Below are 27,702 nucleotides of genomic sequence, written 5' to 3' on the forward strand. Positions count from 1 at the left end.
TGCCTGCTCAGCTGCAGGGGTCGAGAGACGGGTGGAAGATAAGGTACGAGGTGGGGCGCGCGTCTGATGTGTCTCTGTCCTGTCTTGGTGCAGGAAGGGCTGGCCGAGCTCAACAGTTCAGCAGTCAAGCCTCAAGTGCAGCCTTGGATCAACACTTTTCTCTCAGTCTCCCACAACATCGAGGAGGTCAGCCTGACCGCAGCAGTCATCAAAGGCAGGGAATCACTGAACAGACTAGGCCTAAGTGCTGTCAGCCCACCCCCATCTCCATCAAAGACTAGATTTGTTCCTGCTGTCAGAATGGCTCACAGAGACATGTGAAGGGGTCTTGCCTTCATGTGACTCATCTTATACTGAGGCATATTTTACCCCACCTATCATAGACCAAGGAGCCCTTTAATTTTTGAGACAGTCTCACTATGTAGCCCTGGCTAGTCTTGAGCTCAGAGTTCTGCCTACCTCTGCCCCCCAAGTGCTCTGCCACCACACCCAACCAGCTAAGAGCGTTATTCTCCTGGCCTAGCCTTGCCCTGATACATGGGCCACTACTGCAGTCCAGAGCTGTTAGCTGGATATCTTTTTAAAAAAAGGGGAGGGGGCAGAGGAACTGGGAGGTGGTAGCACATGCCTTCAATCCAAGCACCTGGGAGGCAGAGGCAGGTGGATCTCATTGAGTTCGAGTGCCAGGACAGCCAGGACTGTTACACAGAGAAAACCTGTATCGAAAAACCAAAAAAAGGTAGAGGGGTATGAGGGTGAGTAGTACTTGTTAGAAAGAGGCCCTTTGCAGCCCCCACTTGCTTCTGACCATAGGAAGAATTCAATGACTATGAGGCCAATGACCCTTGGGTACAGCAGTTCATTGTCAACCTGGAACAGCAGATGGCAGAGTTCAAGGTAAGTGAGGGTATGCGGAATTGCCCCTTCTGCCCTCACTGGCATCCTGTGGCCTGCCACTCTTGCTGTAGATGCCAAAGGCCCTACTGAGTCGCCTGTGGGGACACTGCCTCTTCATGTAACTGTCTCACTGGAACTCCAGTGTAAAGGGAGAGGGCCTGCATGGACTCTACTGATACAAGCTTTGTGCAGGCCAGCCTGTCCCCAGTCATCTATGACAGCCTGACCGGACTCATGACCAGCCTTGTTGCTGTTGAATTAGAAAAGGTGGTTCTGAAGTCTGCCTTCAATAGGGTAAGTTCAAAGGAATATGGGCCCACAGCTCTCCCCTATTAAGTAATGCCATCCCAGAATTTATATCCTCTCTGCCACCAGCATACCCTGCTTATCTAGGCCCAGTTCTGTCTGGCTTCTGAGGCACTAGAACAGACTGGAGCCACAGGCCCAGTGGTGGTCTTGCCTGCTAGTTCGTTCTTTTTTTCTTTTTTCTTTTTTTTAAATAGTCCCTCCCCCCCCTCTTCTCCTCCTCCTCCTCCTCCTCCTCCTCTCTCTCTCTCTCTCTCCCTCTCCGTCTCTCTCTATTTATTTATTTGGTGGGGAGCACATGCCACAGTGTACGTGGACAACTTGTAGTCGTCCTGGTTCTCCATGTGGGTTGTAGGAATCGAACTCAGATCATCAGGGTTGGTGGCAAGCACTCCTCCCTGCTGAGCCATCTCCTCAGCCTTTACCTCCCAGTTCTAAGGACAACTGGGCTCTAGTTCTGTTTCGTCATCGGACCAGGCCTTAAACAGAGACAAGGTTTGTGTTCATCTCCGGTAGCTAGGCGGTCTGCAGTTTGACAAGGAACTGAGGTCACTCATTGCTTACCTGACCACGGTGACAACCTGGACCATCCGAGACAAGTTCGCCCGGCTCTCACAAATGGCTACAATCCTCAACCTAGAGCGGGTACGTGACTCCCTCAGCCTAGCCCAGAAAAGGGACTGCGGAGAGTCCAGAGCCAAGTTTGGAACCCGGCCACTCCCTCACTTGCTAGTAGCTCAGTTCTACAAGTTACCTTCCTATGCATCCCTGCCTTGTCTTAGTAAAGCCCAGGAGCTTCCCTCAGAATAGACTCACCCTTGCCAACTAGCAAATTCTTCCCCACAGGTGACTGAGATACTAGATTACTGGGGTGCCAACTCTGGCCCTTTGACGTGGCGCCTCACCCCTGCTGAAGTGCGACAGGTCCTGGCTCTGCGCATAGACTTCCGCAGTGAGGACATCAAGAGGCTGCGCCTGTAGCTGCCGTGTGGTCCACGTGGCCCACCAGACGTCAGGACCTCTTTTCTAAGTAGCTGCAGCCAAAGAGCCATGCAAAGCCAGCCGGGGGCCCAGACTACACCACTGCGAAACAACCAGAAAGCAAGGACTGGACCCACTCCCAAGTCCTGCCCAGAAGCAATGGGGAGCGTGCTTTAGGACAGCCTTTCCCAACTGAGAGAGGTGGAAGACCAAGCGGGCAGCATGTGGATGGCCCAGGCAGGCAGTCTTCCCACGAGTGGTCATTCTCTCACCCTCCCACTGCAGCAGGTACAGTGACCCTGACAGCATGAGAACTTGAAGGCACCCAGGGACCTAAAGGCAAGGCTGTGATGTTCACAAATAAACATCAGGAAAAACACTGCTTGGAGATGTGCCGTTGTGTTGGGTCTAGGAAGGGGTGGCTGCTTGAGCAAGACCATTCCACTAGTAGCCCTAAAACCTCAAGTCAAATGCATGATACCTCAGCTTCCCTTATCCAGTCACATGACAGCGAGAGCCTTCATTCAGTCCTAAACTTCAGTCCTCTCTTGGGCTGTCAGCACCAGGAGCTGGATCAGTTCAGGGGCAGCTTCCCACAGTGCCAGAAGTGGGAATTACTCCCATTAGAACAAGAAAGAGCTTTCTGAGGACAACCTTGAAAATTAGAATTTATTCCAAGAATGCCAGTGTTGAGAACCCATTGCCACTAGATTCCCTTGGCACTGTCTGGAGTGTTGCTGGGAAAGACTTAGGTTATCAGAAACTTTCTGTAGACGGTACTGTTCCCTGCCACAGACCTGGGAATAGACCTCTGCCCCTCCATCCCCCAACAGAGGGCTGAGGATCAAAGTTGAACATGGGAATGGAATGTCTACGAGTGTATCATCAGGGTTGGTCTGATTGTCATCTCTTCCAAGGCTCTAGTAGGCCTATACTGGGCCATGGTATTTGTAGAGTCCACGTGAGACACCATTGTTAAGACTTTCCTTAATCCAGATGGAGTAGAGGCCAAGTCTTAGCCACTGCCAGCCATGAAGTACAGTCCTATTTAAGAACACTGCCTCCTCTGCCCAAGTCTTGCTTCCTTAGCAGCAGCCTGAAGAGGTAGGTGATGAACAGCAAACTGAACTCCACTGAAGGGAAGTGCAGCTCTAGGTGGTGCCTGCTCCAGAGGGCCCGGCCCCACAAAGACAGGTGTCGCTTCCCAGCAGCTGCAGGCTCAGGCCCTGAGCGTCCACTTCCACCAGGTGGACACTGTACTTGCCAAGGCCCTGGACAGGACGGAAGGTGTTGAGAGGGCTTTAGCTCCCAGGCCTTTTGGAGGCTGGACCGGTGCAGGGCTAGGAAGACCATGAGTTGGTAGGCCACAGTGGGGTATTTCACTCCAACCAACTTCCAACCCTGATGGCAACACATACCTCAGCTTTGGCCAGCACAGCTTCCAGAGCCTCTTTCTGCCGTGGTTCCTTGGTCAACAGATAGAGAAAGCCCCCACCACCTGCCCCTGCCAGGCTTTGGCCATATACATAAGGGGCCAGGACATCCATCATGCGCTGCACAGCCAGCGGCTCACAGCCTGGGGCCATAAGCTTCTTCTGTTCCCAGTATGAGGTCAGGTACTGGCCCAACAGAGGCAGGTTTCCTGGGGTTGGGGGGAGGGCAAGACACTCACTTGACATTGCAGATTTGCAGAGGGAAGGGAGTGTCAAAAGGCACTTCTTCACCAGTGTTGGGGCCAACTGCACAGGGTTGAGGACTAATATGCACAAAGAATTAGCAGGGTGCCCAGCCCAGTCAGGGTTCAGTAGCCTTACTCTTAGGGCTCCGTGTAGCTCCCACTTCCTGCAACTCAGGGAAACCAGAGCCTCTTCCTTCTGTTTCCTGGTAAATGGAGTCGGAGGACCTTTCCCATGAGAGAAGTTTTATGCTAATAGGGATCCCACAAGGAGAAAATAGGTCCCCAAGGGCCTAATATGTGGAGTTGTGTCAGGCCTGAGACAAGATTTGCCTCTGGATGAATAAACAGCTCACCTTGGCGAAAAGCTTCAGCACATTTCTCAGTCTGTCGCACCAGTCTATGGGCATTCTGCACCACAGCAGGCAACCGAGCATACCAGTTCCTCAACACGTCCTGCGGGTGGGGCAGGGAAGGTGCAGTGAGGATTGGGTCCCGCCAAGCCCAGCCAAGCAAACGCCTTCCTTATTTAGGGGCTGGGCTCACCTGCAGCAGATTCCGTGCCAGTCGGGTCTTGCCAGTATACACCAGGAGCAGGTGGTCATTGATCTTCTGGACAAAGTCCTCAGGCACAGCGATTTCCTCCACCTCCACCTTCAGGGGTAGCTGAGCCCGGGAACGCCCCACCTTGATGCCAGGCATTAGGCCACTCACTTGGTCCTGCCAGCCACCTCCTATGAGCCCAAAGTCCTGTCACTGTTGGAGCCTCTGGGGCCCAACCTTACCCAGCAGTTTCATGGCCCTGAACCTCTATCTGGGACCAGAATGGGAAGACCGCTTGTCCCAACTCTAGCTGAGACTAGTGAGCCATGACAGCAGGCCAGTCCAAGAAAGAGAAAGGGGCTGCAGTCAAGACCCAAGTTTTGCTGCGGATCTAACTTGTAGTTAGAATAGGATAAGGCACATCAGAAGATAAGACTTCCATGTAATCTGCCAATGCCCCAGGAGTCTGTCTTCCTAGAGTGTTTGGAAGGAAGTTCATGAGGGCAAAAAGATGGCTCAGCAGTTAAAAGCATTTACTGCACTTTCTGAGGAACAGAATTTGGTTTCTAGCACCCATATCTGGCAGCTCACAACCACCTACAATAGCATAAGGGGATTAAATACCTTACAGCTTCTGTGGGCACCCACAAGTACACATACCTACACAAAGACAGAGTAAAATAAAATGTCTTTTTAAAAAAGACATATATATACACTGTATATGTAATAAATCAAAGGGGGGGCGCTAGAAATAGCTCCATGGTTAAAAGCACTGGCTGCCCTTCCAGAAGACCCAGGTTTAATTCCTAATGCCCACATGTGGCTAACAACTCAAGTCCCAAGGGCAATCCAACACCCTCTTCTGGCCTCTGCAGGTACCTCTGCATGTAATGCAAAGACAGACACAGACAAACGACCCATAACATAAAATTAAATAAGAAACCTAATAAAAAATATTTTTTAAAAGAAAGCTCATTGGGCAGTGGTGGCACATGCCTTTAACCCCAGCACTTGGGAGGCAGAGGTAAGTGGATCTCTGAGTTACAGGACAGCCAGGGCTACACAGAGAAAACCTGTCTCAGGGAAAATAAATAAATAAATAAATAAATAAATAAATAAATAAATAAGCTCAAAGCCCTAGAATACATGAGCTCCAGTACTTCAAATAATAGATAAATAAAAGAATAGATAAAAAAGCTCCTTTGGGGTTTCAGGCCTTGATATTAGAGGAGGTGGTGTGTATGTATATGTATGAGTGGGTTATATGCCCATGTGGTCAGAGGTCAACACTCTTTAATTTTTTAAAAAAAGATTTTATGGCCGGGTGGTGGTGGCGCACGCCTTTAATCCCAGCACTGGGGAGGCAGAAGCAGATGGATCTGTGAGTTTGAGGCCAGCCTGGTCTACAAAGTGAGTTCAGGACAGGCAGGGCTACACAGAGAAACCCTGTCTTGAAAAACCAACAAGACTTTATGTTTAGTGTGTGTGTGTGTGTGTAGGTGTGTGTAGGTGTAGGTATGTACATATAGTGTGTGTGTGTGTGTGTGTGTAGGTGTGTATAGGTGTAGGTATGTACACATGAATGCTGTGCTCCTAGAGATCAGAAGAGGGTGTCAGATCCCTTGGAGCTGGATTTACAGGTGGCTGTGAGCTAGGAACTCTCCAGCCCCTCCACCACCTAGAGCTCATCAACTGGCTGGCCAGTGAGCCCTGGGGATTCTCTTGCACCCACCTCCCAGTACAGGGCGTAAGCACATGCTTTCACACCTAGATGTTCACACCAGGACGGGGATCTATGGCCAGGTCCTCATGTCTGCACAGCAAGCGCTCTACTCACTGTCTCTCTGACCTTCAGTCCCTCAGCATTTAAAACTCTAAAGTACAGAATGCACGTGGCAAGAAGCATCTAAAACTTTAAAGCCACAATGTAAGATAGAGCTGGAAATGTCAAGAACTGGACCAGACCCTTCTTCAGAGCACTGGGTGCAGCTGCAAAGGATACGGTCACCCCAGTGGCTACTGATTGGTGTCTAGGTCCCTTACATCCCATGACTTTGAAAGACATGAAAAAAAAAGTTCATGTTTTTGCTCATTTTATCCCCGGGCCCCAATATAGTAGATTATCAACCAATGCCAGTTGACCAAATGAAGAACTGGAATGGCACACCTCAAGAGGAGACGGAAAGCTCCCATATCTACGTGCCTTAATGGCCAGGAGGAGAAGGCTGGTGTCAAGACCATCTCAGAGTGTAGTCTTAGCCGGCCCTTACTGTTCTACCGTATAGGGAGCAGTGGGGCACGAATGCTCGTAGCCCAAGAGAATGTCAACTTGCCAGAAAGGAGACTGAAGGTCCATCCTCCAAACCCAGACCTGTCCTACAGGTTCTGAAGCCAGCCTGGAGTGGGGTAGTCATAAAGACCATCCGGCACCACAGGTACCCAATAACAAGAGAAAGGCGCAGTGGGGCCGGAGAGATGGCTCCGCAGTTAAGAGCATTTACTTTCAGAGTGCCTGGGTTCAGTTCTCATCGCCCATATGGTGGCTCATAACCGTCTGTTAACTCCAGCTCTAAGGAGTCCAGCACCCTCCTCTGCACTCCCTGGGCCCCAAACAAGGTGCACTTACATACAGGCAGCCAAAACGCTCGCACACAAAACTCAAAAGGAGCAATAGCTTTTAGCCCTCTAGTAGGCATTCATGGGACATTAGCTCCTTCGAGATAAAACGTTTCAAGTTGGAAAGCATCAGAAATCAAAGTGATAAACTATGACCATTTTAAAGAGTAGTACAACCACAGTTGGGCGGCTACGGGTAAACCTAGGGAACCCACCCTACAGGGCCTATGAAAAATGTCAGCGTTCTCCACCACCCTAGACCACCTTACCTGTGGTGAGCACCTGCTCCAGGTGCAACACTGCATGGATCAAGGCCTCTGTACCCATGGCCCGGCCTGCAGCCCGCTGCAAGGCAGCCAGGGCAGCCCCTGCCAGGATGCTGCTGGTGCCTGCAAAACACAGGACACCAGTCATGAATCACCTCTGCCCAGTCCCACCCCAATCTTTCCGCTGCAGAGGCCAGGGTCCAGGATCATAAGTAAGACTGAGGAGTTGAGACAAAAAAAAAAAAAAAAAAAAAGACAGCAGGGGTCCAGGGCTTACTCACCAAGACCAGAGCCATGGGGCAGCTCTGACCAGGTGTGCAGCTCAAAGCCACCATTAAAGGAGTGTAACAGCTGTTCATGCAGAGGGGTCGCTGACTGGACATGCACAATACCAGCACAGACAAAGGCTGCCTTCAGCAAGGCCCCTGAGGGGTGAGCACAAAGGGAGAATCGCACTCCTAGGCCACCACTTAGCCCACCTCTGCGGCCATCTCCTAGCCCAAGACGGCCTCCTCTGCTAGGACAATGCAGGCCCCTCCTCAAACCATAAAAGGTCATCTAGGCTCCCTTACCACAGGCGAATGTGTCACTCTGTCCTGCGCCAGTGTGTACCTAAGAAGGGTGACTGCCAGCTCTTTCTAGTCTTCCAGGGCCCCCCACACATACTGGCTAGCCCTACGGTGGGTCCTCGGTAGTCTGCAGTCCTCTGTGGATGATCTCTTGGGTTCTGCCCCCATCCCAGCTGGCTGTGGCTGCCATCTCTACTTGACAGTGTCCTAGTTGTCCTGACCTGGGGCGTGAGGCTGGCAGTAATCTTTCAGGTCGTCCAGGCTCTGGCACACTATCTTCATGGTCATCTCATCCTGTCCAGGCCCCATTGTCAGATGCAGCTCGGGCTCCAGGATGCGACGCGCCTTGGCTCCAATGGGCCGGCGGCCATCCACCCTCACAGCCAGGCCCAGGACCGCTCCACCGAGCTCATAGGCGATGGGGGGGGTGTCGCTCCAGCCACCTACCGCAGTTCAACAAGGTGGTCACGGAGCCTGCCAGCCTGGCTCTGAGGGAGTTACCCGTACCTCACCCAAGGGACTCACCAGAGAAATCCACGCGGGCTGGGCACTCAGTCACTACCCACTGCCCAGGTGCTGGCAGCTCCACGGGCTGGGTGGAGACGAAGCGCTGGGCTGTCATCACAGCCTGGCGGATCAGGATCTGCTCAGCCCCTTCGTAATGGCGGGCAGCTCGAACCAGCAAGGCAGGCCTGACAGGAGGGAAGACAGCCGGTCGCATGGAGCCCCCCGCTGGGGGTGGCCTGCCTGTCCCGGTCAATTTGAACGCCCTCACTCTGAGTTTCCACCATCAAGAGAGCCTTCCACCCATGGCTTCTCAAAGGGTTGCAACTGACCAACACCCACCTGCTCAGCCACTTTTCTCTTTCCTGAGCAAGCGCCTCCACACCCCTCACCAGGTCTCCACACTCCAAGTGTGAGAAAGGCTGAACCCACTCAGGGTTGGCCGCCGGTCCACTGCGCAAGCCTCCTCGGCCCTCTGCCATGCAGCCCAGCACGTCTGCCACGCAAGCCAGAGCCCGGGCTGCCACACCAGGGTCTGCGGCCTCAGCTGCAACTGAGGGACCAGGAGTTAGGGGGTTCAGACGAGAAGGCTGCTGGCCCCTAGTCTCAGCAGCTCCCAACTACTCCAGATTCCTCATTCCTACCAGCTTTGGTCAAGATGCGCCCCTGCCTGTGAATGCAGCCTACCCTACCTAGCAAAGGTTTTACTCTGCTAGCCCCAGCCCAAACGCATCCTCCACTGCTGCCTGAGACATCAGAGTGGTTCAGAGTTCAGGCTTGGGTCGGCGAGGGGGCTTGGGTCGGTGAGGGGGCTTGGGGTAAATGCACTTGCTGCCAAACCTGACAACCTGAATTCAAACCCTGGCACCCATATGGTGAAAGAGAGAACAAGTTGTCCTCTAATAGTACATGCACACATTTTGTGTACACACACACACACACACACACACACACACATAAATTTTTTAAAATGTTTTGTTTTTTCGAGATGGGATTTCTATGTGTAGACCTGGCTGGCCTGGAACTCATAGATAGACTCACCTGCCTCTGCCTCCCGAGCACTGGGATTGAAGACATATACCACCACCACCCATCTTAAATAAATGATTTTTAAAGAGTTCAGGGGTCAAACCACAGGGGTTCAAGTCTTAATCTCAACTGGCTGTGTGGCTATGGGTAAGTGACAAACAGGGACAAGGTTCCAGTCTTCTCAGGGCCACTAAGGAGGCACTTTCTGTAAGGCTAAGAATCTTAGCCACCAGGCCATAGGGTCCATCTGCAGTGTGGGGGAGCTGCCCATATGCCAGGTCCCTGCTGGAGCTCTACACCCCCGTCCTGGCACTCAGTACAAAACACACGAGCCTGCAGATGCCGTAAGGACCCAGAGGCTTGGCAGCCGGGCCTCCATCTCCCACTAAAAGCCTTACTAATGAGGATGAAGCTTTCTAAAAACTACACTCGATTCCTTTATTATTCACACCCAGCATACCCACCCTTGTCCAGTGTGGCCAGCAGGGGTCCAGAGCAACCTTCGCCAACAGCGGCCCGGATCAGAGGGCGCAGGCAGAGGTCCTGCCGGGCCTCTAGCACATGCCGGGCCTTCTGCAAGGCCTGGCAGAAGAACAGATCCCGACGGGAGTCCAGGGTGGCAGCCCAGTCCAGGCAAGGCTGCAGCTGCTCCCAGGACAGGCGCCAAGAGGCTCGCCAGGCCCGCAGGGCCTCACCTCTGTCCTCCTGGGGGTACAGCATCCACAGCAAGTCCTGGGGCCCCAGGGCCCTCGTGGGGTGGAGCACGGGGAAAAGGCGGGCATTGAGAAGGCATCGCGCTGAGGGGGGCGTGTCTGGATCCCACAGGTCCCAGTCTCTGGGGTGCGGAGGGGTGCATTAGTGAGGAGGCAACTCAGGCTCCTGCCTCCTTCCCAAACCCTGGCCTGTCTGTCAACTCACGGGGTGGGGGGTGGGGGTGGGGCATACTCCCCATGGGAGGCAGCGGTGTGTGACGAGGAGAGGGAGGCTAGGCTGCCTTGTCACCTTGCCTATGATAGTGAATAAAAAAACCCCAGAGTCTAAACACAGCACAACCAGGGAATCAGAGCTGCACAGGGAGACGGGATGTAGAGAATCCAGCTGTTCCAAACCATACCAGGCCTGGCAGGGTGGGAAGAGGACCGGACAGGGCTGCTCAGGAACAAGCTTCAAAGCAGCAGCCACACTGGCTGCCGAGGCCCACAGAGGCCTGCTGGAGCATCCGGCGTACTTACCGAACGCCTGTCTTCTTGAAGAACTCATTCCAGGACATGTTGAGATACATGCCTGCCCCCTGTCTCTGGGGGAAGAGGAAGAAGCAGTCAGGAATGCAGGGGCCTTTGAAAGGGAATAGGGGACACCAGGCCAGAGGCTGGGGAACAGATACTCCAAAGGGGACTGGAAAAGAGAGAGACACACAGAGGAACAGGTTCTTTTAGACCACTTCAACACTTCCGCCCGACTACCTAGGATTTAGAGCAGACGCCTGAGTTCTACTCCTGACGGGGGCCATTAATGGCCACGGGACCCAAGGCAAGCTGCCTCCTTTAACCCTCAATGACCAGCCTCTAAAATGGGGATAAAATTCTCTAAGGTCCACTGAGACATCTGGCCACCCCCCCCCAACAGTCCATCCCAATGGCCAGTGCTCTGAGACCCCTGTGACAGAGCCAGACCCCCGGGGACCCCCCAAAGCCAGAAGATGGAGGCAAAGGAACATGAGGTAGATGCCTACTTCCCAGCTGTCCAGACGGCCAACAAGAGTAAACACTCGGCTCGGGGACCATGCAGCCGCACGCGGTGTCCCTGCAGGATGAGGTCACGGAGCTCCAGGCCATGCAGTGCCTCGGAGTGGACAGTATCCAGGCCACTCACAAAGCAACCAGCGCCGATATGAATGGGGCCCTGCGAGGAAGGGGGCAGGCATCTTGAGGGGGGGGGAAGCAGGTCCATAGGACATCCAAACAAATGCTGAGCAATGGCCCCCACATCTGCTTCCCCTTGCCCACACAGTCGGGCCTCACCCTCAGGTGACAGTGCTGCAGGACACTCCGAGGCCCCAGGTGCACAGGACCCTCCAGCAGGCAGCTGATGACGGAGCACGCAGCCTCCAGCAGCTGTGGCTCCTGTGAGGCCAGGGAAGAAAATCGGGGAAGCTGAAGGCCAGGGCCAAGGGTTACCTTAATTCTCCCTTAGAAATAAATATCTGGGTGGGAAGCATAAAGACCCACTGCATTCCAGAAACCTCAACCAGCCAGATCCCCCTCTAGACCTGGCCTGGCCTAAGCTAAAGAACTTTCCCCATCCCATAGATCCAGCTACTCCTATCCCAAGAGCAACCTCTGAACTCCATCTGTCTGGTCCCCCAGCATCATAGGGACTAACCCAGACCCACATATGTCTGTCTCCACGGAGACCCTGCAGAAAGGTCTCCCTGGCTTCTGACTTAGCTCCCTGGCTCTGTGGCCTTGAATAAGTGCCTTAGCATCTCTGAGCCTCCAGTGCCTCTAGGATAACTTAATGTGCGATGCACGCCCTTCATCCCAGCACTCAAGAGGCAGAGGCAGGTGGATCTCTGTGATTTCAAGGTCAGCCTTGTCTATAAAGCAAGTTCCAGGACAGTCAGGGCTACACAGAGAAAAAGTCATCCTTGGAGACAAACCAACTTTGAAGTCAGCCTGGGCTACATGAGATATCTCAAAAATAAATAAATTAAATTAAATAAATAAAAAGATAGTTAATAATTAAAATAGAGATGGCACCTTAACTCATAGGTACACTGTTCCAAACACAGGGTATTTCTGGAGCCCACATCTCACCTGACCTCAAGTACCCAGCAGGCCCCTGTTGAGGGGCAGGCAGGTCTCACCTCCACCTGGGAGTGGACGATCTGGGCCACAGCAACCCCAGGCATCGTGAGGCTGTGCAGGAACTCACTGGCGTCAGCAGTCAGATAGCTGTAGCCACCATCAGGGACATACGCTGTAAAGACACAAGTGTGGACCCCAGGGGCTCAAGAGATGCAGAGGACTCGAGTTCAATTCCCAGCATCCATATCAAGAGGCTCACACCACCTGTAACTCCAGCTTCGATCCAACGCCCTCTTCTGGCCTCTGAGGGCACCAGCACCTACACGTACATACCAACAGGCAGACACACAAACATACATATAACTTTTTTGTTTTGTTTTGTTTTTCCGACAGTTTCTCTGTGTAGTTTTGGTGCCTGTCCTGGAACTCGCTCTGTAGACCAGGCTGGCCTTGAACTCACAGAGATCTGCCTGGCTCTGCCTCCCGAGACATAAAACTTTGTAAGTTAAACAATAAATCCTTTTTTAAAAGCTCTGACTCCAACCCTGTACCTGCTGCAGCTCCAGTGTAAGATCAGGCGACTGTCAACAGACATCCTCACCAGACACTAGGAAAGCAGGCATGGAGGTGAGCCATTGGGCCAATGATAAGGGTAAGGTTCAGAGTGTATGCAACCCGCCCCAGGCCCATAGATCACAGGTGGACACACCCAGAAAGGGGCCAAAGCAAGAGACAAGAGGAAGACAGGACACAGAAGTGCTTGGCAAGAGAGCTAGGTAGGGAGAACATGAGTGTCCAGTCCTTGAGCTGGCCTGCCCAGTCCACAATACAGGAGGCAGCTTTCTTCCTACCCCAGAGGGCCAATAAGAAATATTCGCCCAGTAGGCATGGTGGCACATGTCCTTGGGAGGAAGAGGCAGGCTGGTCTCTGTGAGTTCGAGGCCAGCCTGGTCTACAGAGTGAATTCCAGGACAGCCAGGGATACACAGAGAAACTGTCACAAAACAAAACAAGCCCGGCGGTGGTGGCGCATGCCTTTAATCCCAGCACTTGGGAGGTAGAAGCAGGCAAATCTCTGTGAGTTCAAGGCCAGCCTGGGCTACAGAGTGAGTTCCAGGAAAGGCACAAAGATACATAGAGAAACCCTATCTCGAAAAACCAAAAAAAAAAAAAAAACAAGCCAGGCTGTAGTAGCGCACATCTTTAATCCCAGCACTTGGGAGGCAGAGCCAGGCGGATCTCTGTGAGTTTGAGGCCAACCTGGTCTACGAAGTGAGTTCCAGGACAGGCTCCAAAGCTACAGAGAAACCCTGTCTGGAAAAAAAAAAAAAAAAAAAAGCAATGCTTACCCATAGTGAGGGGCTGATCTCGGAGCTCCCTCCACAGCTGGGCTCGGGCTCCCTTCAGGTAATCTGCTGCTAGGGCTATGTCACCTTGCCCCATCTCTGGGGGCCGCCCAGCCAGGAAGTCCTCCCTGTTCACATTCTGAGCCATGCAGTGCAGGATGTCGAAAAACAGAGACAGCTGGGCGGGGATGAGAAGCACAGCTGTTGGCCAGGCAGCAGCTGGACCCCACAGTCCCAAGGCAGGGCTGGGACAGTCCTGTCTGCCGGGATGCTGACCCAGAAAGGGGAGAGGGCTGGCCTGAGGTCACATGGCATCCCACGCCCAGCCAGGTGAGCCCAGTGGTCTTTCCTTAGTCACCTGCATAGGCTGGGCTCCTGAGTCCAAGCCCATATAGGTGCAGGCATCCAGAGGCGGGCTCACATGGGTAGCCAGGAGGTGCTCAGCAGTCTCCACAGAGAAGAAGACGACCCCAGAGACCTGGAGGGAACCACAAGGCTCGAGTCGGGGGACCCTGGAGCCAAGCTTAGGCATGCGTTGAGGAAGGCACACGCAGATGAGCCACAAGGCCAGGTATTGTAATAGGCATGGACTTTTTGGACCACCCAGCTCCTAGCTTCCAGGTTTGGACAGCTCCTACCAAAGCACCTTACAGAACTCCCTCAACCTCAGGCCTCCTGCCAAACCCAGTTCCACACCTCTTCCCAACACTCCCACCCGAGTCCGTCCTGGGCTGCTTCTGCATCTCTTTCTACCGAATTCCCTAACTTGCTCACATTTGGTAGCTTTCTGGCACAGGACGAGACCCTGAACTTCCAAATCTACCCGATCCATAGACTCGGGCTGCATCAGCTCTCCTGAATGTCTCTTTAGGTTCTGGTTCTAGCTTGGCCCAGAATCATCTAAAAAGAGTGGGGTTTTTCCCCAGAAAGAAAGGGAAACTGCCCCCCCCACATTCCAAAAAGTCCCTAAGATCCCTCATCCCAGTCCATACCAGCGGTACCAGCCCGTCAGGCCTGACACAGCGTTGTAGCTCCGCCTTACTGCGCTGGTAGTAAATGTCCAAAACGAAGCCCTGTGGAGAGGGGAGGGACAGAATCAGGGACAGGAGCAAGAGAGGACCAGGAAGGAGGCACAGCTGTGTGCATCAGCAGGCGGTCTCCTCATGAGAAGCCGCAAGTCTGGCAGGTACCACTGTGTTCGCGGGGCCACAGGGCTGCAGACTTCTAGAAGGTTGAGGGCAGGCTTCAGTGGCTGCCACCGCCCCAGCACCTGCACACGGCCTGACATACAGAGACAAGTGAGCACCAGAGCTGTACCATGAAGGAAAACTCCTCAGGCTCGAGCCCACCAGGACTATCAAGGACAACAGGTTCCAGCGCACGGGTCTGGAAAAGCACCCCTGTCCCAGGGCAGCTCAGCTGCACCCAGGAGTAATACCTGCGAGTCAGTGAGGTAGACGCCGTGGTTGAGAGCGTAGGTCAGGCTCCCAGGAAAGGCAATCACCCGGGCTCCCCGGAAGCCATCCCAATCGATCCCTATGGGGGGGGGCACAATCAGGGTGGCCAGGGAGGGAGGCACCCCAGCCATGAGGAAGCAAGGGCTCAGAGATGGGGCGTCTGGGCAGCTCTACAAGGGAAATACAGTTTCCAAGGCCGAGTGGACATTCCTCTGGGGAAATAGCAACCCCTCCTCCCTAAAGTTCTCCCACAGAGAACTGTGGGCCAAAGGGGCGGGGCAGTTCTGGCCATTCCTGTTCAGGTGGTGTTTTTCCCTGGTAGGGTATAAGTAAGTTATTCAAGAACTCATTGTAGCTTGAACTTGCTGCAATCTTCCTGTCTTACCCTCCTGAGTAGCTAGAATTATGGGCATGAGGCACCAACAACCAGCTACCCAGTCTACAGATGGGCAGACTGAGGCTCAACAGAGCAATACTGGCCTCTTGGTCTGGCCTATCCTTCCTTTCTAAATAGGCTGCTGAAACAGGGTGGGCTAGAGAGGAAGAACCAGCCTTAGGTGTGGAGAGGAGAAGTGGTCCAGGCCATCCCAGGCTCACCGGGATTTGGAGGAACAGACAGAAGCATGTCGGTGCTGCAGACCCACACACCTGGCGGGGAACCTGGGCCCAGCTGCCGGGGAGAGAAAAGAGAGAAAACTTAGCTAGTGGCCCGGCCCGGCCCTTCCTCTGATCTTTCATGCCTGAGGTGGCTTGTTCTGTGTGCTGTCCCAGCCACCTAATCTGAGAGGGGTCTGCTGCTGGAATAGCAGGTCCTCTCACGTGCCACGGTGTCGGTGTTGACCCCCTTCCTTCTCCATCTCCAGATGTACTTCTTGTTTGTTTTTGGGGGACAGGGGCCTCATTATGTAGGCCTCCCTCGCTGGACTGGAACTCAGATCCAACTGACTCTGTTCCTGAGTGCGGGGATCAATCCAAGACTAACTGTTTGAAGTTCTAGCTGTGCTCACTGCGGGCCATTCTTTCTGGGGTTCCTTCCCCATTTGAGGCGCGCAGACCCTCACTGACGGCTCAGGATGTGCAAACTGGCTCTATCTGGGATGGGCCACCCTTGTCAACTAGCTGGCCTTACCCGGTGGGTCATGATATCCAACAGGCAGTCCAGGTTGCATACCAAGGCCTCCACAGGGGCCTGGGGATTCTCCACAGGGAGGCACGTGAAGGCCCTGCCGCAGTCATCGAAGGGGAAGTCTCGGCCCTACGGGGAGAGCAGAACCTCCTAAGAGGGAGTCCTTGATGCGGAGAAGCGGCAGTGCCGAAGCCAGACTGCTGTACAAGGGGGGCAGGCATTAAGTGGAGGAGGTTTACGAAAAGTGTTATACTGATGGTTCTTCTTTGAATTTTTAAAATTAACATGATTACTGTGCAAAATTAGAAACCATAGGCCGGGCGGTGGTGGCGCACGCCTTTAATCCCAGCACTCGGGAGGCAGAGCCAGGCGGATCTCTGTGAGTTCGAGGCCAGCCTGGACTACCAAGTGAGTCCCAGGAAAGGCGCAGAGCTACACAGAGAAACCCTGTCTCAAAAAACCAAAAAAAAAGAAAAGAAAAGAAAAAAAGAAACCATATATATGCAAAGGGAAAAACCATCCTCAGGGACACTAAGTACTGCCCTCGTTTGGAGGTGTGCCTTTTAGATTTTCATGAATACTGCTTTCGTATGTTTTCCTTTGAGTGTGTGTATGTGTGTGTGCACACACACACTTGTGCCACAGGACAGGTAATGGAGGTCGAAGAACAAAAGGTCTCAGCTTCTACCATGTAAGTCTTGAGGATCAAACTTAGGTTTGGCGGAAGGCGCCGTTGCCCCTTGGGCCCCCTCACTAGCCGTTCATTCATACTTTCTCTAAAGTTTGGTTTTTTAACAAACATAAGCTGGTCGGGCATGGTGGCACATGCCATTAATCCCAGCACTTGAGAAGCAGAAGCAGGTGGATCTCTCTGAGTCTGAGGCTAGCCTAGTCTACATAGTGAGCTCCAGGCCAACCAAGGCTACTCAGTAAGACCCTGCCTCAAAAACAAACAAAGAAGCATAAGCTCAATGGAGCAGGGATGCGGCTCAGTTGGGGGCACGCTTGCCCAGCACACGTGAAGTCCTAGACAGAAGCTCTGGCATCTATAAACTTCGCAGTGGTGACACGTCCTGTAATCCCAGCACTCGGGAAGGAGCAAATCACAAGTTCAAGTCTGGTCTCAGCTTCCTAGCAAGTCTGGAACAAGGCAAGGCTACCCGAGGCTCTGCCTTTTTTTTTAAAAAAAAAATGTATGTGTGTGCATGCATGGCTGCTTGTCCGTATGTGCACCATGTACATGCAGGTGCTTGCAGAGGACATCAAATCCTGGGATTACATGGGTGTTGGGGATTGGAACTCAGGTCTTCATTGTTACACAGTAAATGCTCTTACCCACTGAGCCTTCTCTCCACCTCCAGGTGGATCTTTTAATTTGTCTAAAATGCATGCCTAACCAACTCCCAGAGATTTCGGTTCATTCAGATCCCTCTGGATTTACATAATGAACACCTTGCATACACACAATGGCAGAACACCCCTAAGGTCCCATCTAGTCACTAGAACCAAGATTCCAACCCTCTGCACAGCCCATACCCTGTATTCCACTTACCATGTGCAAGATGAGGATCCAAGCTGAGTTCAAGACATCGGATGTGACCACCTGTCAAGAGCAGGAGAGCCCTGTTGACAGAGGCCCTGGGCAGATGGCACCTAAGGATGATACCCTCCTGTCCAAGGAGGGACTCCAATGTAGGCATCAAAAGGGAAAAAGGCAAGATCAAGACCAATGAGCATGCGGGACATGGTGGCGCATGCCTTTTAATCCTGGCACTTGAGAGGCAGAGGCAGGAAGACATCTGTGAGTTCAAGACCAGCCTGGTCTACATAGTGAGTTCCAGGACAGCCAGGGCTACATAGAGAGACTCTGTCTCAATTAATCAATCAATCAATCAGTCAATCAATCAATACCAATCAGCACAGGTAGGCGAGGGACAGCCTGACAGGCAGCCATCCACTTGGGGCACTTCCTTGATTTATTTGAAGGGGAGGCAACAGGCAGCAATTTGAAGTCAGCTAAGTTCCTGGGGGGTGGGGTCAGCTCCATGGCAACTACAGTACTCCCATCCCCTCGCCAATTCTCCCTCCACTACTGGAGAATGACTGCGACTAGGACCACCGTCCTCCTCCACACCTTTGTGCTATGCAAGCAAGAGACTGAGTAAAACAGCCAGGGGACAGAGCCCGTGAGAATCACTGACACATCCTTCTCGAAGGGAGGCCACACTCAACAGGTGCCTTATGGGAACCAGAGTATAACGTATAAAGTGCTTTGTTTTAGAGACAAAGTCTCACTGTGTCGCCCTGGCTGGCAGGAACTCACTGTAGACTACCTTGGCCTTCACCTCACAGAGACTCACTGCCTCTGCCTCCCCAGAGCCGAGATGACAGGTGTGTGCCACCACACCCAGCAAGATCTTTGAACTTTTCCAAGAAAAGCCACATCACATCCCATTGAATACTGAGATACTGGCTCCAAACTTCTTGAGATAAGCTTTTATTTTACTACATAGCCCAGGTGGGCCTTAAGCTTGTGATAATCCCCTGCCTCAGCCTTCTCAGTGTTACCATGCCTGTCTTCTGGCTCCTTCTTTCTAAAAACACTCCAAACACACTAGCCCTGCCTTTTGCCCTTCCCTGGATGGCATGGCAGAGATGAGCTGCAGACTTACAGACTCCAAACCACAAGCCAAATGCTGAACCCAGGAGAAGAGCTGGAGGTCCCAGAAGCTACTGAGTTCCAAGAGGAGCACGGGCCAGAGGGCCGGTGGCTCAGGGGCGCTCACCGTGAAGCCTGCACGGGCACTCAGGTGTTCCGCAGCCACCAGCAGCGCATTGAGGGTGGCTCCTCCACTGCCCACTCGAGTCTGAGGGTCCTCCACAGCCAGCAACAGTGTCCCAGCAGGGATCTGCTCCCGCTTCTGCCGTATCTCCAGTTCTGTGATCAAAATACATGCTGGGACACACACACACAGTCACACACACACACACACACACACACACACACACACACACACACACAGTCACACCCACCTGCCCTCAGCCAGAGGACCTGAGCAAGCCTGTTAACAGTTGTTTGATTACACTGACTTGGCTTTTCATACAGTAGATAGCTAGATCCCTCCCAAACTCTTTGAGGTAAGTACTCTTACCCTTACCCTTATTTTACAGATAAGAAAACTAAAGGCCGGGGCAGGAGAGATGGCTCAGCCGTTAAGAGCACTGGCTGCTTACCCAGAGGACTCCAAGTTCAATTCCCAGCACCCACATGGCAGCTCACAACTGTCTGTAACTCCAAGATCTGACACCCTCACACATACATGCAGGCAAAACACCAATGCACATAAAATAATTTTTTTTGTTTTTTTTTTTTTTTTTTTTTTTTTTTTTCGAGACAGGGTTTCTCTGTGTAGCTTTGCACCTTTCCTGGAACTCGCTTTGGAGAACAGGCTGGCCTCGAACTCACAGAGATCCACCTGCCTCTGCCTCCCAAGTGCTAGGATTAAAGGCGTGCACCACCACCGCCCGGCAAAATAAATTAATTTAAAAATATTCCTTAAAAAAAAAAAAAAAAAGGGACTGGAGAGATGGCTCAGAGGTTAAGAGCAGTAACTGTTCTTCCAGGGGTCCTGAGTTCAATTCCCAGCAACTACATGGTGGCTCACAACCATCTGTAATGAGATCTGGCGCCCTCTCTGGTGTGAAGGCAAACATGCAGGCAGGACACTGTATACATAATAAATAAATATTTAAGAAAAAAAAAAAAAGAAAACTAAAAGCCAATGAAGTGGCATATTTATCAAGTCACAAGACCAGGGAGAAGTCTATGTTTCAACCCAGGTCTATGGGGCTCCCAGTGCAGCAAGGGTCCGGTAAGGGAGAGGGCTGGAGAGTTCTAGTTTAAAGTAAAGTGGGAGGGTGTGTCACCTACCTCTCTGGAAGACCTGGACACTGTCCTTGTACTGGCATGTCAGGATGATGACTGTCCAGTCAACCCCCTTTGGGTGCTCCATTCTGGACAAAATGGAGGGAGGCAGCAATGTGTGAGTACATGTGAATATGTTTAAAGGTCAGACATTAAAATGAACTCTTTTGGTTTTTCGAGACAGGGTTTCTCTGCGTAGCTGTGTGCCTTTCCTAGAACTCACTTGGTAGCCCAGGCTGGCCTCAAACTCACAGAGATCCGCCTGGCTCTGTCTCCCGAGTGCTGGGATTAAAGGTGTGCACCACCACCGCCCAGCAAAATGAACTCTTTCTGGTATACAGTTTTATGAATTTTAACACAAGAATAGATTCGTTTAAAAAAATTTTATTACTTTATGTGTATGTGTTTTGCCTGCATGCACATGTTGTACCACCACACAAGTGTCTGGTGCCTTCAGAGATCAGAAGAGGGTATCAGTTCCCCTAGGACTGGAGTTACAGATGGTCGTGGGAATCAAACTTAGGTCCTCTGCAAGGGTAGTAAGCAGTGGCACATTCCTTTAATCCCAGGACTCAGGAGGCAGAGGCAGGCAGATTTCTGAGTTGAAGGCCAGCCTGGTCTACAGAGCGAGTTCCAGGACAGCCAGAGCTACACAGAGAAACCCTGGGGGCAGGTAGCAAGTGTTCTTAACCAGTGAGCCATCTCTCCAGCCTCTCCTTATCCATAACTTTGTTCACTGGATCTTTCAAAATAGAAAGCATGATTTTAAATGTCCCCCTCCCCAAAACAGTATGTGTCACCTGAAAGTGGCTGAGGGAATGACAGATCTTTCCAGGGTGACAAAGAGGGTAAGAGAGTGTCAACTCCGCTCTGTTTAGAGGGAATGAAAGTCTCTGGGCCGAAGGCCTGGTCCAGGCTAGCTTTTACTGTCAACTTGATAAAACAGAGTCAGCTGGGCAGAAAGAACTTCACTTGAAGAAGTGCTTCATTCAGACTGCCTGTGGGCATGTCTTCCAGAGACTGTTTTGATTGGTGACTGATGTGGAAGGCCCTATCCCTGGGCAAGTGGACTTGGGTCATCTAAGGAACCAGCTTAGCAAGCAGGCAAGCAAACCAGTGAGCAGCACTGCACGGTTCCTGCTCCAAATACCTGCCTGCGGTTCCTGCCCTGACTTCCCTAAACGATGCACTGCCATCTGGAAGTCTAAGACAAATACACCATCCCTTTCATCCCCAGGTTGCTTTTGGTAGAATTTTATCACAGCAATAGAGAGGCAAACTTACACTACCCTGAATAGTAAGGGAGCAAGGTGGGGGTGGGGGGAATCAGAGAAAGTCTCAATCAATCAAGCAAGGCTGAGGAGCATTCCCAGCCAGATCAGCCAAGAGAGTATTTAATACCCCAACTAACACTTAGGGAGTGTTTCTCAGGCACCGTGCCAAAGGCATTTAGTGACAGCTCACGGGAGCCACACACCAGCCCAAATAGTTGATCTTATCACACTGCGCAGAGAAAGAAACCTGGGCTAGAGAGTAAGCAGAATGCCTAAGGTCAGGCAGAACCAGCACAAGCAGCTGGGTGTGTTTCGTTTGTGCTCTCGGTCACATCACAGTGATCTTAGAATACAGAAAGTTAATTATTGCAGCACTTTGCCCCTTTTTAACAGAACTCCATTTACCCAATCCAAGTTGGCGAAGTTGGAGTTTTGGGGGTTGAGGTTTTTTTTTTTTTTTTTTTTTTTGAGTTAAAACAGGATCTTACAGATCCTGCACTAGCCTCTAATTCTCTATGTAGTCAAGGGTGGCCTCAAACTTCTGATCCTCCTGCCTCCATTTCCTGTAAAGGCTTGTGCCACCTCACCTAGTCAAAGTTTGTTTGTTTTGTGTCTTGTTTGTTTTCTAGTGCTAGGAATCCTCAGCAAAATTATAGGATAGTGCATATAGCCAAAGACAATAAAATCTTAAGACCCCCCACACACAAACTCTGTCTCTCTGTCTCTGTCTCTGTCTCTGTCTCTCTCTCTCTGTCTCTCTCTCTCGTGTGTGTGTGTGTGTGTGTGTGTGTGTGTGTGTGTGTGTGTGTGTGTGTGTGTGTGTGGTGTTGTATCAGGCCCTGGAAGACTTCTGAAGAACGACAGAAAGAAGAAAGAAGTTGGCTGGAGTTCAACCAGGTTGTAAACAGCATGCCACGAAATGTGTGCCTAGTGGGGTAACTACAGCAGGGAAACGACCCAAATCAACATCGGAGCCGCGCTGGCATCCGGAGCTCCACGGGCTCAAGGGAATGCCCCTCTGTGTGCCAGGTGCCCACAAGTCGCAGGGCTCCCTCTAAAAAAAAACCTAGATCAGGAGAAAGCTGCACAGGAGAGGTCTCCTGCAGCTAGCTATCGCTCGGGGCGACAGCAGAGATACAGGACACCCACAGGGAAGGTACCCCAAACCGGAGCGGAACTGAAGACCCCCGCGGACCCAACGTACCTGCGTCCGCCTGGCGCTCGCAGAGCCGGCCCTTTAATGCGGCTGCGCATTCAGCGCAGCGCACCCTGGGAAATGGAGTTTAGAGTGGCCAGGGCCTGCTCACAGCCCCACCTAGTTGAAGGGAGAGAGTTCTTAAACTTAAAAGGAATGCTCCACCAACTTCCAGAACTACAACCCCCAGAGACGACAGGGAGTCTTAAAAACACAGACCCGTTTTTGGTAACTCAGGGTACCAGGTAAAGGTGTAATTTTGACTTTTTAAAAACGTGTTTTAAATTATTTTTTATTTTTTATTTTTATTATTACCATCATTACCATCATTTTCTCTGCATGAGTGAGTGTTTAGCCTGCACCATGTGCATGCCAAAAGAGGATGCCAGAAGAGAGGGCATCAGATCCCTAGAAACTGGAGTTGAAGACCATTGAGACCACCATATGAATGCTAGGAATCAAACCCAAGTCCTCTAGAAGAGCAGCCATCTGCTGCTCCATTTCTCCAGCCTTCTTTTTTTTTTTTTTAAATTTTTAGATAGCATCTCCTGTTATAGAACGTTATTTTAAGATGTGTTACTTTTGTTTATGTCGCATTTGTTTAACTCTGTGAAGCTGTGATACTGTGCCTGTCTAAAACACCTCATGGTTTAATCAAGAACTGAACAGCCAATGGCAAGGCAGGAGAAAGGATAGGTGGGGCTGTCAGGCAGAGAGAATAAATAGGAGGAGAAATCTGGGAGGAAAAGAAGAGCAAGAGAACAAGGAGAGGAGGATGCTGGGGGCCAGCTGCCACCACACAGCCAGCCATGGAGTAAGAGTTAAAGTGAGATATACAGAAGTAAGAAAAGGAAAAACCCCAGAGGCAAAAGGTAGATGGGATAATTAAATTAAGGAAAGCTGGCAAGAAACAAGCCAAGCTAAGGCTGGGCGTTCATAAGTAAGAATAAGCCTCTATGAGTGATTTATTTGGGAGCTGGGTGGTGCCCCCCAAGAAGAGCAAAATAACCAACAACAATTGAAGGACAACCATGACTGCATCCTGAATTTGAGAACCTCCTCGGGAAAGGGGAAAGCAATATGCTATGGCTTTGATGGTGTAGCTCAGTGGTAGAGTACTTGCTTAGTATTCAAGAGACCCTGGGCTCCCAGACATCCCTAAAATACGTAAAGGTCAAGACTTGCAGCAATCTCATCATGGGACAGAGCATGTGCAAGGTGCATGTGATGGATGGGCAAAGAAAAAGTGAGCTTTCTATGTATTTGAGTTTTTCTTACAAGAATTTACTTTCCAAATTTGGTGTCATTTACAAAGGAGCCTGAGTGGTTGGTCACAAGGTCAGTCTCATCAGAGATGGGGGATGGTCCAGTACCTCTGTGTATTCTTGGCCAGTCGCACAGCTGTGTCTGCCTGTCTCCGTCTGTAAAATGAGTTAGCAAGTTGTACCCCAGGCCTGTGGTGGCTGTGCAGGTTTGATTCCATAGTAAACAGCAGGGAAACAAACAAGCAAGAACGAGCCGTTACTATTGTCGTTGGCACAGGCTTCCTGCTCTATGGAAGCAGGATTTTTCCTTAGTTCACTGCTGCTGCACCTTCAGGACAGTGCCCAGGATGTTGTAAGTCTTAGAAACAGTTGAATGGAAGAATTAAAGCACCTCCTGCCCAGCTCCCGCTCTTCACTTGACCCCAGGCTCCCTCATCCCATCTCCGGTGTCGGTTTCTTCTGTGAACGCAGGAAGCCTCTCTCAAGTGATGAGGCACCTCTTGCTGTTTCAGCAATGCAGATCCCAGGCTCTGCAGTGGAGCGAGAAGCAGAGAAGCCTGCCGCTGCAGTTTTGGCAGTGGCTCGATCCATAAAACAGAAAGTGTCCCCAAACAGCTCAGAAGCAGAGGGCTTCACTTCCACCCTGAAGCAGGCATGGATGGAAGACAGTGATGATGCCAGACTTGCTCTAGCACTCTGCAGCCAGAGAAACAAAGCTACTCAGGGAAGGGTTCCTTAGATGAAGTCCACCCCTGGCCAGATGTGGTGCCTCATACCTGGCCTATAATCTTAACATTCAGGAGGCAGAGGCGGAGGCAGGAGGATCACCCAAAGTTCAAGGCCAGTGTGGTCTATAAGTAGATCAGTAGATTTTGCTTAAAAAGAAATAATGTGGGCTGGAGAGATGGCTCAGGGGTTAAGAGCACAGGCTGCTCTTCCAGAGATATTGAGTTCAATTCCTGGCACCCACTCAGTGGCTCACAAACATCTGTAATGAGATTTGGTGCCCTCTTCTGGTGGGCAGGTATATATGCAGGCAGAACGCTGTATACATAATAAATACGGAAAAAAGAAAGAATTCCTTGATCTGGCATGGTGGTGGTGGCTTAGGGCTGTAATCACAGCGCTTGAGAGACTGAGGTAGGAGGATTGAGAATTCCAGTCCAGCCTCAAAAGAGGAAAAGAAGAGGGGTTGGTGGTGGTGAAGACATGGCTCAGTAGTTAAGAGTACCTCCCTCTCTTCGAAGGACCTTAGTTCAGTTCCCAGCACATCTGGCAGTTCAGACCTGTAACTCCAGCTCCAGGAGATCCAACACCCTTTTCTGGACTTTGCAGGTACCCACATGCATGTTCACAGACACATATGTCTACATATAATTTAAAAATTAAAAATAAAAATAAAAAACACTTTTTTTTTTGTTTTTTTGAGGCAAGGTTTCTCTATGTAGTTTTGGTGCCTGTCCTGGATCTCACTCTGTAGACCAGGCTGGCCTTGAACTCACAGAGATCCGCCTGGTTCTGCCTCCCAAGTGCTGGGACTAAAGGCATGCGCCACCACCTGCTGGCTAAAATAAAATTTTTTTTTTTAAGATTTATTTATTTATTTATTTATTTATTTATTTATTTATTTATTTATTATGTATACAGTGAGTGTTTAGCCTGCAGGCCAGAAGAGGGCACCAGATCTCATTGTAGATGGTTGTGAGCCACTATGTGGTTGCTGGGAATTGAACTCAGGACCACTGGAAGAACAGCCAGTGCTCTTAACCTCTGAGTCATCTCTCCAGCCCAAATAAAATATTTTTAAAAGACAAAAGCAGGGCTAGATCGATGCTCAGAAGTTAAGAGTACTTGCTGCTCTTCCAGAGGACCCGAGTTCAATTCCCAGACCCATATCAGTTGATCACAACAATTCCAACTCCAAGGGATCTGACACCCTCCACTGGCCTCCTTTCACACTCACGCACTTGTGGCATACACTCACACAGACATACACATATGTCTTAGTGTTCATAGAAGGGAGCATGGAAGAATGCAGCTAGACAAGTAGCTGAGAGCTTTGCATCCGGGTCCTCGGGCAGCAGGCTAAGAGTGAGTGGGGGTGGGGGTGGGGAGGCCTGGCCTAGCATGAGCTTTTGAAACCTCATAGCCCATTCCCAGTGACACACCTCCTCCAGCAAAGCCGCACCTCCTGGATTCTTCAGTCTTCAGCTGGGGACTAAACATGCAAATAGACGATGAGCCTATGGGGGCCAATCTCATTCAAACCACCACAACACATACAAATAAATAAAGATAAAATCCTTTTTAAAAATGAAAGCTTGCCAGGCGGTGGTGGCACACGCCTTTAATCCCAGCACTCTGGAGGCAGAGCCAGGCAGATCTCTGTGAGTTTGAGGCTAGCCTGGTCTACAGAGCTAGTCCAGGACAGGCTCCTAAGCTACAGTGAAACCCTGTCTCGAAAAAAACAAACAAACAAAAATAATAAAATAAATAAAAATGAAAGCTCTTGGGTCTCGGGGTTACCTCTGTGGTACAGCCCTTGCCTAGTGTGTACAAGACCACAGGGTTTCCCCAGTGCCCATAAAATAAAAGGGCATGGAAAAGACAAGAAGTCCCTTCTCACATGATACATTTCCTGCTGGCCGAAGGCAAGAGCTTCGATACAATTGACGAAATCGGGGAATGCCAAAGTAACAGTAATCCTTCTTCCCAGAGATAACCTGTGTCAGTTTATCATAAGACTTACACTTGTCTCTAATCTAGCACATACACAGTTGTACTAAGTTCTCAGCAAGAACCAGTTGAAAGGGTGCATGAATATTGCACATTTTATTTGTATTTTCAATATTACATCAACACTGTCTTGTGAATGTTTCTGGTAAAAGTTCCAAAAGTAGAATAATTACATCAAAATACATGATACATTTCATAAATACGTTCCTGACTCTCACTCTATATTGGTAGTACTAATTTAAAATTAATGGCTACTGAAAAAAAAATAAAGAGGTGAACCTGCTAAGAAAACAAACTGAAGCCGGGCAGTGGTGGAGCACACCTTCAATTCCAGCACTTGGGAGGCAGAGGCAGGCGGATCTCTGTGAGTTCAAGGCTAGCCTGGTCTACAGAGCTAGTCCAGGACAGGCTCCTAAGCTACAGTGAAACCCTGTCTCAAAAAAACAAACAAACAAAAATAATAAAATAAATAAAAATGAAAGCTCTTGGGTCTCGGGGTTACCTCTGTGGTACAGCCCTTGCCTAGTGTGTACAAGACCACAGGGTTTCCCCAGTGCCCATAAAATAAAAGGGCATGGAAAAGACAAGAAGTCCCTTCTCACATGATACATTTCCTGCTAGCCGAAGGCAAGAGCTTCGATACAATTGACGAAATCGGGGAATGCCAAAGTAACAGTAATCCTTCTTCCCAGAGATAACCTGTGTCAGTTTATCATAAGACTTACACTTGTCTCTAATCTAGCACATACACAGTTGTACTAAGTTCTCAGCAAGACAAACAGATTGCTTCATCTGAATTGATACAGAGTGGAACAAGTTTCCAATGACATAATTGATAGGATAATAAAAAGAATCAAAGCTAGGCCTGATGGCACAAACCTGTAATCCTGAAGCTAGTGACTGACTGTGAGTTCAAGGCCAGCTAAGCTTACATAATGAGTACCAGGGCAACCAGGGCTGCATACCAGAAACCTGTCTTTTTTTTTTTTTGTCTTTTTTTTTTTTTTTTGAGACAGGGTTTCTCTGTGTAGCTTTGCACCTTTCCTGGATCTCGCTCTGTAGACCAGGCTGGCCTCGAACTCACAAAGATCTGCCTGGCTCTGCCTCCCGAGTGCTGGGATTAAAGGTGTGTGCCACTACAGCCGGGCCAGAAACCTGCCGTAAACTGGGTATGGTAATGTAATC

General features: G+C 50.8%; 2 protein-coding genes across 3 annotated transcripts in view; one reads left to right on the forward strand and one right to left on the reverse strand.

Moving 5' to 3' along the window:
- Positions 1-2,563, forward strand: part of Cog4 (component of oligomeric golgi complex 4) — a 39,923-nt gene extending 37,360 nt beyond the window's left edge. For both annotated transcript variants that reach the window (XM_028891100.2, XM_028891101.2), the window contains 5 exons: positions 94-186; positions 814-897; positions 1,090-1,191; positions 1,720-1,848; positions 2,050-2,563. In XM_028891100.2, coding sequence (XP_028746933.1) covers positions 94-186; positions 814-897; positions 1,090-1,191; positions 1,720-1,848; positions 2,050-2,184 — 543 coding nt within the window. In that variant the 3' untranslated portion in view covers positions 2,185-2,563. The remainder of the gene's footprint in view (positions 1-93; positions 187-813; positions 898-1,089; positions 1,192-1,719; positions 1,849-2,049) is intronic.
- Positions 2,564-2,835: 272 nt separating this feature from the next.
- Fcsk (fucose kinase) lies at positions 2,836-22,608 on the reverse strand. Its single transcript, XM_028891099.2, is given in 25 exon segments — positions 2,836-3,455; positions 3,603-3,826; positions 4,216-4,315; positions 4,406-4,593; positions 7,288-7,407; positions 7,566-7,709; positions 8,075-8,296; positions 8,379-8,545; positions 8,700-8,910; positions 9,851-10,221; positions 10,619-10,683; positions 11,119-11,165; positions 11,168-11,288; positions 11,408-11,509; positions 12,253-12,365; positions 13,543-13,717; positions 13,898-14,017; positions 14,532-14,612; positions 14,978-15,075; positions 15,594-15,666; positions 16,126-16,251; positions 17,675-17,725; positions 18,909-19,060; positions 20,054-20,136; positions 22,526-22,608. Coding segments are annotated over 25 exon segments (3,324 nt in total). The 5' UTR covers positions 22,576-22,608; the 3' UTR covers positions 2,836-3,335.
- Between the last annotated feature and the right edge of the window lie 5,094 nt (positions 22,609-27,702).

The sequence above is a fragment of the Peromyscus leucopus genome, chromosome 5 (genome assembly GCF_004664715.2).
Source record: "Peromyscus leucopus breed LL Stock chromosome 5, UCI_PerLeu_2.1, whole genome shotgun sequence".
Taxonomy (NCBI): domain Eukaryota; kingdom Metazoa; phylum Chordata; class Mammalia; order Rodentia; family Cricetidae; genus Peromyscus; species Peromyscus leucopus.